At 41.1% G+C, this 13,182-nt stretch overlaps 2 protein-coding genes across 3 annotated transcripts in view; one reads left to right on the top strand and one right to left on the bottom strand.

Annotated features, from left to right (window-relative positions):
• Positions 1-3,456: 3,456 nt before the first annotated feature.
• The window catches only part of LOC126561947 (protein bric-a-brac 1-like), a 182,951-nt gene continuing 173,225 nt past the window's right edge, over positions 3,457-13,182 (top strand). The window contains exon 1 of the mRNA XM_050218335.1: positions 3,457-3,468. The gene's annotated coding sequence lies outside the window, so the exon portion shown is untranslated. The remainder of the gene's footprint in view (positions 3,469-13,182) is intronic.
• LOC126561889 (protein SCAI) lies at positions 5,091-10,682 on the bottom strand. Of its 2 annotated transcripts, none has more exons than XM_050218249.1 (10): positions 10,372-10,682; positions 10,049-10,279; positions 9,860-9,982; positions 7,138-7,281; positions 6,911-7,047; positions 6,182-6,370; positions 5,900-6,098; positions 5,733-5,794; positions 5,465-5,665; positions 5,091-5,390 (listed from the first exon to the last, which is right to left on the bottom strand). In XM_050218249.1, the coding sequence occupies exons 1-10, from the start codon at positions 10,650-10,652 to the stop codon at positions 5,146-5,148; spliced, it is 1,812 nt and encodes a 603-aa protein (XP_050074206.1). In that variant the 5' UTR covers positions 10,653-10,682; the 3' UTR covers positions 5,091-5,145. The 2 variants fall into 2 exon arrangements, with proteins under 2 accessions (XP_050074206.1, XP_050074207.1); XM_050218250.1 differs by having other exon boundaries at positions 7,138-7,266.

Raw genomic sequence — 13,182 nt, 5'->3', positions numbered from 1 at the left:
GATTTCTTTCGTATTTTTGAGTATGTTTGTGTCTCTCGTTTAATCGTCTGTTTTGCCTAGTTTTGTATATTCTCTTTAAACACTTTGGTATCACCTTTAGGGTCGCTGTTACATCATTTTGCGAGCGAGTGATGTTACATCATCACTCGCTTTATCTCTTTCTGTCTCTTTAGGATTTGGTTTTGTTTTTTTTTCCTTTTTCACTACACTTTTATTCTACAAGATGACTAGACTTTACTTAATTATGGGTTGCTGTTTGTATGTGTATGTGTGTATGTTTTTCGCAACTTTCCGGCTGTACAAACTGGATTGGTTTGATTGGTGGAATTACGGGATGATGAATTCTTATGCGATATTGTTAGGCAAAACAATAAATATTACACAATGTTTTCCCACACTGATGGGATATACAGCTACCATCTAACAGAAAAGAGAGAACAACGAACAACGATGAAAACAGACCTCCTGTCCGACACAGCTGCTTGACATGTGATTTCAGTGATTTTTTTCTAGTGAGTGAGAGTAAGCGAATCGGTCTTCTTGGGAGGGAACATATCTCTCTCTCTCTCTCTCTCGCTTTCTATAAGGGAACGACTATTATATATTATGCTATTTTGGGGACCAAAGGATCAAGGAAGTTTGGAGATGTCGGGAAATTACGCACTTTCCGCCATTATCCTAATATACTTGGCTGTATCTTCTCTATATGTGTTCCATTCGCCTCGTTTTGCCTCGTTCCATTCGCCGGAGCAGTAATGAGGAATGTTTTGCTTTTTTGCCTTTACTTTTGCTTTTTGTTATGATTATTATGATATACTCTGGGCCGTTCTGGTTGTGTTTACATTCAACATTCCGCGCATATAATAATAGTAAACCTAGAAGCGTTTTATTTTTTATTGGTAATTATCTATTTTTTGATGGGTGTTTTTGAGTTTTTGTTTAATGATGATGATGATGAGCTGGGTTTGGGCATACTATGTACCATATCAAACTACACAACTATACTAGCGCTTGCTTTCTTCACATGATTGTGGTTGTTTGGTAACGGGTGGAGGAGGGGAGCGGGGCCTAACAGTAGCAGCAATCGCGGAGTTTGTCTCACGATTTCTTAAACAATTTATATCACCACCTAGTATCGCATTCGCCTTATCGTCCCAAGTACAGCAACGTAAGGGTTCAAAAAAGAAAAGTAATCTTTTTTTTTTTTGTCAGCCTGTACCAGTTGTAGAACAATTGTTGTGTGCACCATCATATCACTACTAACACCATATGATTGCATTTTCACCACGCGATCCTACACAAATACACACACCAACACGTTACCACGCTTGGTATGATCGCAAGCGAAGAACAATTCACTTCATCGCATCTTCAACATCAAAACGGTTTGCAAGCGGTTTGCAAGACAGTAGGCAATGACCGCTAAAAGTACAAAAAAAAACGACTCGGGGATATGGGAAACAATTCACAGATATACACACATACATACACACACACATCCAAGAAAGAATGGCGATACTGTGCACTGTGTTAGTAATCAACACTATGGAGACACAAACTGAAGAGACAAGGATTGCTCTGCTATTGCTCTATCTACTAGCTCTATTTTCCTAGCTTTGTATCTGTGTGTATGTGTACTTGGGGAGAGAAATGTACTATCGTTTTGACGTTTCTGACATACTATGTGATTCTTCCACTAAGTAAATGATTCTGTGTCAAATGCATCCATGCATCTGTCCCTCTCGCGCAACCTCTGTAAAGCACGATTTTCGCACATAATAAAACAAGTGTCCATATGTTTAAAACAACGTGTTAATTTCGAAGCACAACTACAAAATAAGCATTTGAATACTTATTGTTATTATCTCGAACTGCACATTGTGTTGAACATGTGGATTTGCTTAATTTTGCGGTTTTGAAGTCTACCGTACTGCAAAAACGAAAATCATCCACTATATTACTCTACACGTTTAAAGTCACTATTTGACTGGTCGAGGAGGCTTTCGATTTAAAAAAATAACAACAAAAAACACACACGCACACGCTATTTGCGCTACTCTCTTTTTGTCGCTCTTTTTTCTTTTCCTACATATATATACTCTGTACTCTGTTCTATTCAGTAAGCTCTGGGGCCGCCAGCAATGATAAACGCGCAAAGAGAAGAGCAATTGTTCAAAACAATAATCCCTCACACGATGACGATGATGATTATAAATGAGCCTTCTCAAAACGTCCATCAAAAATAGAAAGGAAAGCGTTTGTTGCAATCATTACAAAATAGCCCTGCCTGTGACGAATCTCGTCGAGCTTCCTTCTTAGCTGCGGCTCTGCTGTCCGTGTGTGTATGTGTTTCTCATTTATCCTATATTGTATTTTCCCTACCTACAAACACCCTTTTATAGCTGGCGAACCTTTACAGCTTTTCCGTCTCTTCCGTCTTTTCCCTTTTTCTCTTCTTCCTTTTGCCATCCCAAAGCCGATGATAATAAACCGTGGGATTCGATCAAAACTCTACTACGCGGAGCATATATATAATTGTATATATATATATATAGATGTGTATATATATATATGTATATGTATGTGTGTGTGTGATAGTGTGTGAGGTGTATATATACCTTAATAACCGTACAAGTTGTTTGCTGCTGATGTCTCTACAGTAAATGGGGAAACAATTTTTTTCTAAACCCAAAAACAAAAAGCTGTTTTTCCTCTTTTAGTTTTTGCTCTTTCCTCGTTTTATTCCATTCTCTTTGTGTTTTGGTTTTGTTTAGGTTTTTGGTTTTCCTCTTTTTTTCTGGTCTTTTTTCTCTTTCCTTCCTCGAGAATTTCATTAGAGTTAGAGTGTGAGTTTGTTTCATGTGTTGTGTGTTTGTTTTTTTCTTTATTTAATTTTTCTTATATTGGTTTCCGTTTTGTTTGGTTTGGTTTGTTTCCTACTAATGAAGCGAAATAGCGGCAGTGATCACACGTTTATATATTGTCCAAATATCGGCTGGGTATCTTCTCTTAAGTAGATGTGTTGTTTTTGTTTTTTTGTTAGTTTTTGTTTTCATCTTTCTCTTGTCTGCGTTTTGCTAAAGTCTCGTCCTTTGTTAGCTTCGTTCCCTCGCTGTCCGGTATTTTGTTCTTCGGGTCACCTAATATTAAATCTAAATAAAGTTACCTCACCACCATCATCCTCATCATCATCATCATCTCGCCTGTCAGTGCCTTTTATCAGTTGGCATCACAGTAAGAAGTGTGTGTATGTATGTGTGTGTCTAGTGAATTTTTTTCTCTTTTTTTTCGCAATGAGAATCGTAAGTTACAAAATACAATGGCACAAATTGTACAAAAACATAAGCTAACAACACTTGAAAAAGAAAAGCGACTAGAAAGAGTTGTTACACATAAGTGTGACTAGAAAAAAGGATAATATCATATTAAGTAAATCTTAAACATTAATGTAAAGCTTAAGAAAGGAAAGTAAATCTCAAACATCAAACACTTTTCATAACTTAAACCTTTGAAGCAAAAGCCATATTAAAGGAGAGTATTGGTACAGGTTCGTGTGTGCTCTGTCCTTCTGTTTTGTTCCTTCGTATTTGTCATGTTTTTGTTTTAATTTTCTATAATATATGTATATATATATACGTTGTTTTAAGCATATGTTTCCGTCCTTTTTTCCCGGTCCTTTTCCTTTACCACCGGCTCTTTCAATAAGTATCGCGAGTTTGCGCCAATTTTTGCTTTATTTCTCTTGTTTTGAGTCCTTTCTTTCTTTCTTCTCTCTCTCTCTCTCTCTCTCTCTCTCTCTCTCTCTCTGTCTCGCTCTGCTCTATAAGTAATTTAGTTTCTCATTGCGCAAGCGGATGTGTGTTAATGGTAGGTATATTTTGTTGCTGCTGTATTTATATATAAATATAAATATGTTTATATATAAATAGATAAACTTTTGATATATCTATTACTCTCTCACGAAACGGGTTTGAACCAATTGAAGCAGGGGAGGGCGGACAAAGCGACCGCACACGCACAACTGGTTCTGGGGACCACTGGTACCAGCGGCCGGCAGAGAGACCGCCGGTTTTTTAATGCCACACAGCACAGCACACAAACGCACACCAACATACACACACACACGCACACACATTCAATTTACCACGGGAGGAAAAACGGAAAAAAGTGGGAAAATTAAACTGAATCAGCACACAACAAGGCGCGCGCGCGATTAGTCTAAGTGGGATTGATTCTTTTCCGTTTCAAATGGCTTTGCCCACCGAGCTTTTTGTGAGCGCCCTTTATAAATATGGCATACAAAACGCGCCACACAGTTCCCGCTTACAGTTTCCAAGTGTTCCCATGTGTGTTGTGGTTGGTTCGGGTCGATGTCCCGAAAAAAAAGCACACCTGCAGCACGCAAGCCAATTATCTTTCTAAATAGTAATAGTTCGCGTAAAAAGCTACAAATATCCTATTATCCTTGTGTACTTCCACCCCCCCCCCCACCTCACCCCCCTTTTTGTAAACCACCTCTTGGTTGCATGTAAGTGTGTGTGTGTGCGCGTGCATACGTGTGTGTTTGTGGGTGTCCGCGTGTGGGTTTTGTTAATTTTTTTAAAGAGTATAGCGAACAAAAACCCCTTGGAAAAACAAAAACAAACTCAAACCCGAAACTCCGATTCTCCCCGATATCTCGCTATAGAAGACGTTGGAAAAGCAACAAGCCATTTAAAACCTAGCCGGTTTGAGTATTTGCATACAGCACGCGCGCCCTAATACTTATCCATGTTTGCTCTGTTCGCACACCAAAACAACACGTCGCGATCCGAGTGGAGCGATTTCCACCAAAACTTAAAAAAAAATCACGGGACAATATGTGAGTGTTGGAAGCACCGTTCCGAGTCCGTACGTCCGGTTTCGGTTCCGGGGTTTTTCCCTCCCCACAACCTTCCCTCCTATCGCTCAACACAGATCAATGCACAACATACCGGGTATACACTTGGTGTGTGGCGCTAGAGAACGCTGCCTGCTCGCGCAACGACTGACATGGACGCTCAACACGGTCTGCGTGAGCATGATGAACACGTGAAGGAAGCCTGCTACACTCAACACAATGGATGATGGGTACCACCGTGCCGCGGCGTTCGTACCGACCGTGCATCAATCGCCTTCCGGACCCTCGACAAAGTGACCTCTCACGTCGAGTGCCGTCGCTAGCTGCAGCACGATGTGGGCCAACGACGGATGCTCCAAAAGCTCCGGCCCGGGCAGTGGTGGTTCGCAACGGGGCCGTTGATGTCGGCCACGGAAGCCACGGTGCAGCCGTAACGCGACGTCACAAAACACGAACCGTAAAATAAGCGTTCGCAGGAAATCATCACCGAAAAACTGTACGTACGATGAATCTGATGAGTGGGAGAGAAAAAAAAAGGATATAATTTAATGGGTTAGCTCGACATAACACAAAAAGTCCAATTACCTATGTAACCGATACCCTGTTCGATTTCATCCATCCGGCAACGCGTCACTAGCCGGGACGCTTCAGTAACGAACCGATCTACGTAGCTTTGACATCGTTCCCAGTGATGAATCGGCACATCGCCGACATTACAGATGTAGCACATGGCCGTCATTGGTGAGTGCAGGAATAACGTGAACAGTGAACCATGATGCTGTAAATCTGCAGCACACAACACATAAAATGCGTTATTATTCGTTCAGGAGTAACCAGTACAGAGCAATCTTACCTTGGTAGTTGGCAGGAATATCCTGTGGTGACATGAGTATTACTAACGGTTGACCGAAATACCTGCAAATCGAATCAGAACAACAACAAAATACATCCTTTGTATTAGTGGCACTAAACTGTGTTAAAAAGAAAGCGAGACAGAAAGAGAGAGCACTTTACTACAACCTCGGTATGTGCTGGAACACGAATGAATTATCCGAATCGATTATGATGAAGAGGGGCCGCCGCGTGTACGGGTACAGATCGCCCGGATACAGACAGTGCGGTTCCTTGTAGCCGGCACTCGATTTCCCGCGCACCGATAGCCCACTGTCCACTGCGTCGCGCTTTACACTCGTCGCCAATCCTCCCAGCTCGTAACCATCTGTAAAGCGAAAGTTGAGGAGCCGATGAGAGTGATAATACACGGTGTTTAACCGAGACCGAGAGAAGAGGATGAATACTTACAGTCTTGCGGATGCTTCGTAGTCGAGAAGCACCCGTCGGCGGACATGTACAGCAGCAGTGCACCGCCCGGTGGCAGCTCCTTGAAGCCGCTGGACAGAAACACCATCAGCTGGCTGAGCGATGGTTTGTACAGCAAGTACTTGTGTGGATTATCACGCATCGCACGTCGATCACCGTTTTCCACGTATCCTGCAGAGAGGAGAAGAAAAGAAAACGGTAAGCATTAGCTACTTTTGGGAGATTTATTGTCCAAACAGTCAAGATGCCACGTGATTTCTTTTAGTCCCCAAGAAAGACTAGAAGGCTGAGATTGGTGCTTAACCCTCCGAATGGTTAAAGGAATCAGACAGTGCTGTTCCGGATTTATTGTGAGCGTAAAAGTACACGCAGCTGAGTGGATCTTGTAGTGTTAGTGTTCGTAAATCCCAATCAAAACTTAGTTCAGTCTCTGAGCTATGCTGCGTTCTTAGTCTCTACTGGTAACAGATTTACACAGAAACCAAGAACCCTTTTGATAAAATCTGCTTATTAAAGCACTGTTAAGGTGAATTTGAATAAAAAAAAATCCTTAATAGTGGTTAATAGGGCAATTTTGTCAATAGGGACTTGCAAAAGTGCCACCGAAATTTAAAGGAAGGGAGTGAGGAATGATCCACCTAGTAAAATCGATACAGAAAATATTTGTTTCGCTCATTGATCCAGTATACCGAGCAAACAACCTGTTTTTACCTTTCGAACCCGGCACTCCATAAGGTGGCATGCGGCTCGCTGCTGGACTAGCATCATGTGGTCCTCCGTGTGCCATCGGATGACCGATCATGGGGTGCATCGCATCGGTCGGTTCACGTTCCAGTGTTTGTAGCATCCTGGCAATGGGCAGAGAGCAAAAAGAAACGCAAAACATTAACACAACTGAAATCAATCCTAGGCCTCAGCGCCTCATTGTGAATGCGTACCGAAACATGTCCATCGTCAGCTCGGAAAACTTGGCCTGCTCGCAGGCGGAACCAACGATCAAAATCTCCTGCAGGCTGAGCGTCATGTGCGGCGTCCGTTCGCATGGTGGGGTGGTGAGCGGGCTTAACCTGGAACCAGAACCACTTCGATTCAACACGGGGTGAAGTTACCTTATTCCGTACGGGGAACGACGAGTGGCCCGTGCTTTCGACTACATTTGGTCACCCTTACTCGTGTATGTGTGTGTGTGAGAGAGTGAATGTTTGATGTTTGGAATGCATTTTTCGTTTGTTTGTCTGTTTCGGAGTGCAGGTGACCGTGTGAACACAATGACACTAGGTGCGCATGTATTTATGTATGTGGGTGTGTTATGCGTGTGTGACTGACTGTGATGATGTTGGTGGATGATAGCGAATATTCACTGAATGTCTGATGAAACATGTTTATGGAATTTGCCAATGAAGAAAGATCAATATGATCACCGAAGATCGCATGTACAAGTTTGAATGAATTTCTCATTTTTTTTGAATGACTTTTTTTTTTTGTTTGTTTGTTGTTTGTAAGAGAAACAAAAATAGAAAACTATTTTAACGTTATTTATCTTTTTCTAGAATAAAAAATTGAAACACACTACAACCGAACGGAAAACAAGACAAGAGAGCACTGTTGTTCGACTTACTGCACTGTTTTAACGTCGGACCGGGTGTCGCTTCTTCTGTCACCTGCTCTTTCCCGACACCACGCTACATGAATACATGGGTACGGCACTGTGTTGCACTTTTTCTAACCTTTCTCATTGCACCCAACACCCTCACACATTCGATTCAACATGGATGAAAAGCGATCGATAATGATCGAAACACGATGAGGATGACAAAATGTGACGGTGAAAACGTTTTGTCCGATTATATATGAATGAAAACGGTCGTGCGCAAGGATGATCCAAAAATGAAAGTGAACGGGCCAATTGTTGTAAGATTTTGTCGCTCATTGAAAGGGGGCGTTCATCTCGTGTGTTTTTTTTCTTCTTATATCTTACTTATCTAGTATTCAAGTAAGAGCAAAGCAAAGTGCTAATTTTGATGATACAATTTTGTTGACTATCTACCATCGTCAGGAAGATAAATTTGCGTTTTTGTTTTTATGCCAAATCGTTTACCGAAATCCAACACAAAAAAACGTAAAGCCAAAATCGAACTGTTTGCTCTTACTGCCTTAAGATTAAGATTAAAATGGTCTTATTTACTAGAGTTATAATTTTTTGTTTTGCTTTTTTTTAGCAGCAGTACAAAATCAAACCAAAACCAACAAAACATAAGAACAAATCGAATATTACGAATACAGAGAAGTACGACAGAAACCAACCATCGGAAAACTAAGGATTTAACAAAACACAAGGAAAGTACGAAAATTCGGCACAAGATAATCGAGAAAAATGTAGCGTTTTTTTTTTAAATACTGCTGTGTGCGCTTGGTTTGGTATGCTTATGAAAACAACCAGTTTGCGATCTTTATAGCCAATGGGGAATATAATATAGCTTTATAACAATGGGGAATTGTTAGAGCGAGAGATAGCCAAACAGCTACACAGCCAATCAATGGAAGCCGGAACATCAAAACAAACACAGGTAAGGAAGTAAGAATACCAGCAGACGATTGTTACGCCAAACGTTTAACAACAAACAGGTTCGTTACAATTACTGTACATACTGTAAGTATACTCTTTACGGCCTTCAAACACTAAATGGGGAACGATTTCATTTGCCCGTACTAATACGTTGTGATAATAAAGGCAAGTTATTTGAGTTAGAATGAATTAGATTTGAGTTACAAGAAAAGGTAAGGAAATACAGTTTAGCAACTTTCTTTTTTCTGGTTCCTGTAATTATGATGTGTTACGGTAGGGTAGTATAGAGATTGAGCGGGTATTTTTTATGTAAGTTTACACATGTGTACTTTCCATTTCGTTTTTTTTTTTACGTGTGGAAAGCAGTTACGTTTAAAGGGGAAAAACTGAGTTAAACGAAACGGGAGATAGATTGAAGAGAGAAGAAAAACGGGAGTACGGAAAACTACATATATAGCAAAGCATAAACTTCTATAAACGCTAATTACTACTGTTTTCTTCAGATGATTTTATAAGAATGACAACGTTTCAGACAACAGTAGCCAGATGATGCGAATCATAATGGTAATTTTAACTGATGCCGTTGTCCTATCATGTGCTACCAGTTGGCAAAATTGTTGATATTGTTGCGAAATTATCTAAAAATCTCTTTAAGATTATTTAAGAAGTTATCTATAATTCAACTTAATTATGAATACAACATAGTTGACCTGAGAATAATGCCAAATTAAACAATAACGATTGAATTGTATGCTCTTCTTCCTTTTCTACTACCCTGTTTTGGATAATTTGCCTAGCTAAAACCCTAGTTAGATATCCTAAGCAAAAGCTTCTCCAAAAAGCTGGTAAGTTGTTTATTAATACCGCATAGCAAGAGAATAAACAAAACAAAAACACAGTACAACAATAGCTTGTAAACGTAAGAAGCAATATTACATACACACAGATAAAACTGAAACAAAATGTGAGCGCACACATAAAAAAAACGGGAACAAGACTAAAAGGAGCTACAGAAGAAGAAGAAGGTAATAAATCGGAAAGCACGGGCCTAACACTAAGCTACACGCTACGCTTCGCTTTGGCAAGCAACTAACCTGTGCGATAGTACGATCGGGTTCGTGTCGGCATGCAGCACGGCGACGGCCGATTCTGCCTTGATGAAGCCTTTAATTTCCTCCAGCACCAGTGACCACTCTAGCTGATCTTCTGGCTCGTACCTAAAATGAGGTTAAAAAACGAATGAAATCAAATTCCGATGGGAGCATAAATCCGGCATCACTTACGTCGTGGTGTATTCCTGTATTTGTCGCTCCAATTCAATAACTAACTCTCTCACTAGCTTCATCTTCTTCAACAGTAAACAAACAACAATAAATCTAGCGTAGTAACGTAGTTTCTTAACCATGAGATCCGGTCGGTCCTCCTTGATTGCTCTAGAGTAGTAAGCGCGCCCTCTGATCGCAGCATAAAAAGAGTATGCTTCATTGAGATAATTTGTTTCACTCGTTCTAAGGCTGTGTGGGAACAACAAGAGAAAAAGGAAGAAACCACCGATTAGTGTCGTTAGCAGTGTGCGAGCGGTGAACGGATCGGTAACGGTGCTTACTAATAGTGATAATAGAGTTGTCCAATTTTGCTAGCTATTTCTCCGATTTGCCATCGCTTTAAACCATACTTAGAATCTAGGACTAGTCTATGTTGCTGCTGAAACTTCCACAGCTTGGTGTAAACGTCGAACGTGCGACCGAAGTACGCCTGCCACTGCCGGTGCCCATACTGGGGCAGATCGCGCAATCCGTTGAAGAGCTGCTTCGACTTCTCCAGCAGGTGGCAGAATTCTAGTACTATTTTCCTATCCTGTTCCTCTGTTGAAGCCATCTTAACCATACCGCCAACTGTTCATTGGTAAGCTATCTGTGAACGAAGGATAATGGGAATGTGATAAAATTGGAGACGTTTAATTTCGAAAAACAAAGCGGTAAGTAAATAGCTCTTGTTTAATGTCAACCGTTTAGCAATTAAAAACAGTAGACATATGCCTCACAATGAAAAAAATATTCTTCGAATCAGTGCATCCTAGGTAACCTTAGTAGCAACGGTGCATCCTTTGTGATTTTATTTTAACAAAATGCAGGTTCTTTTGGAATTTAAAATTAAGAAAAAAACTGTTTGGCACTCAAAAAAAAAACATAGCGATATGTGGATGCATTTTATTTGTGGTTATAATTTTTCATGTCGAGGCTAATTTTAATTACTGTAACATGTAGTATAGCCGTTTCAGACATGGTAATTTGTGTTAAAATAATTTCGGAATTTTACTGTCAAAGTTTCTTCTCGCCTACATTTTGACTGAAAATATAATACTTGTAATTAATCAATCGGTATAGTGCTACAAAACTAAAATGATCGAACTGTATTAATTTTTTTTCCCTTCATGGTAACTTTTGTCAAATCAATTTGACAATAAACTTCCGGAATTATTCCATCCAACATTACCACCATATAAAATATTTAAAAAATCCACTTAAATTTATAAATTTATCAAATTATTCCAAAAGTAAAACACTTCCAACACCACTTGATGGTGCACCACCCTGTAGTACAAAAGACTGGGCGCCTCCTTTGATCCAACACACAGAGCACGTGTGTCGAAAATTATTTTCACTATTTTTTATCTCATCTATAAATGGGTTTCTTTAAAAAAAAATGTCATAAAATTGTATAAAATTTAAAATAATCAGCTAAATCCAAACAGTTTATAAAACATTTAAATTCTTTATATGCACACATCCCGCGAAACGTGCTGGTGTGTTTCGAAAGGGACGAACGAGGATGGATGCACATGCTGAAACCGGTGTTGAGAAGGTGGCTACTACTATTCGCACACACAGCTGCTACCCTCGCACCACACACACACACATACATACACACGCACACAACTGTAAACTACATGCATTTCCTTTCTGCGAGAGCGTGTTTTGTGAAGATGAATGCGAACGGGTCACAAAACACATACACGTAGCTGCTGCTGCTACTCCCGATAGTAGTAGTAAATAGTACTATCCAAGTAGGTGGTCCACTTTGAGCGTAAGTTCGAACACACATACACACACGCACGCACCTCCGTTCATGGCACGGGAGCCGATGCACTCTTACCGCCCTCACCATTACCATTGAGAAAATGCATCTTAACAAAGATTTTGTTTCGTTTCGAGTCTTCTCATTTCACTCGCACATTCTCTCTCTTCGTCCCTTCTCACTGCGATGCTGCGATGGGTGCGATGGAAGTGAGTGAGGAAAAATTTGTTCCCAAAGCTGCCATGCTTTGCCGCGTGTTTGCTTGATACAATACTGGCTAGATTGGACAGGATAGGCACCAATGCACAATACAGGCGCGCCGTTCGCCCCGTTTCCTTCGCTATCCTTACCGCCTGGTACGCTACCACACAACCACATGCGCGCGTGTCTGTATAACAAACTCTGCTGCAACGGCACCTGCATATCACATGCGCCCTTTTTCTGAAAGGACCGTTTTCTTATCAGCAATTTAATAATCCATCCATCCAGGACCCCCGATATCGCTTCACTTCCGTGTCACTGCTTTCGGTGTGTCCCTGCAGGACATTTCCCCGATTTCCCGCTCTCCCGCTCTTCCTCCAGCACCGTGCATGAGGTTCACCACGTTTCAGTGATTTGTTCTCCACAGACACTGCGGAAGTTTGTCCGTTCATCAACGTTTTCGTCCGTCTCGCTTGCGCGCGCGTGCTCACCACCCCGTGCCTTCTCCCTCCCATCACTTCACTGGCCTTCTACTCTTTCTCACCCATGAACCACCCCAATCATCATCATCATCATCGTGATCATTGTCATCGTGAAACAGCAGCAGCCGCCGCCACCACGAGAGCTGGAAAGGAATGTTTGTGGCAGCATTATTGAAACATTGGTTTGGGAGATATGTAGCAACCATTGATTTTTATCACCACACATCACGGACAACTCGATTTGTGTCACGATTCTAAACCTGATGAAATCCGTGAGAAATGGGATAAAGTATTTTTTTAAAATGTATACATCCTGGAAAGGGTTTCATCAACTACATTTTTCTTCCTGTTTCCCCGTATGATTCCTTTCGTTCCCGTTTTTTTTTCTTTGCTTTTTTCCGCAAAAGCCCACCATGAACCGCACCATGCGCGCAGGGGCACAATTCACGTGCGTCGAAACGGTGAGGGGTTGGTTAATGCGCCTCGCGGGACAACAGCCAGAATGAAATGGCACCACACACACACACACACACATACACACACGCATGCACACATACATCGTGTGCCTGCGAGCCTCACAATACTTTACTCACAACTGCCTGGTACAACAATATGGTACGCTATACTGCCGTAGTAGGTTAGCATCATCATCAGTG

Source organism: Anopheles maculipalpis, chromosome 3RL (assembly GCF_943734695.1).
Source record: "Anopheles maculipalpis chromosome 3RL, idAnoMacuDA_375_x, whole genome shotgun sequence".
Classification (NCBI taxonomy): Eukaryota; Metazoa; Arthropoda; class Insecta; order Diptera; family Culicidae; genus Anopheles; species Anopheles maculipalpis.
This window is presented reverse-complemented; position numbering and strand designations above follow the sequence as displayed.

Bases quoted from the DNA above. Each gene is read 5' to 3' on its own strand.
- LOC126561889 (XM_050218249.1), bottom strand. From the start codon at position 10,652: ATGGTTAAGATGGCTTCAACAGAGGAACAGGATAGGAAAATAGTACTA. The intron at 7,282-9,859 runs GTTAGTTGCTTG...GTTGAATCGAAG, and splicing joins CCGATCGTACTATCGCACAG to TGGTTCTGGTTCCAGGTTAA. The intron at 6,371-6,910 runs GTAAAAACAGGT...TCCTCTCTGCAG, and splicing joins TGGAGTGCCGGGTTCGAAAG to GATACGTGGAAAACGGTGAT.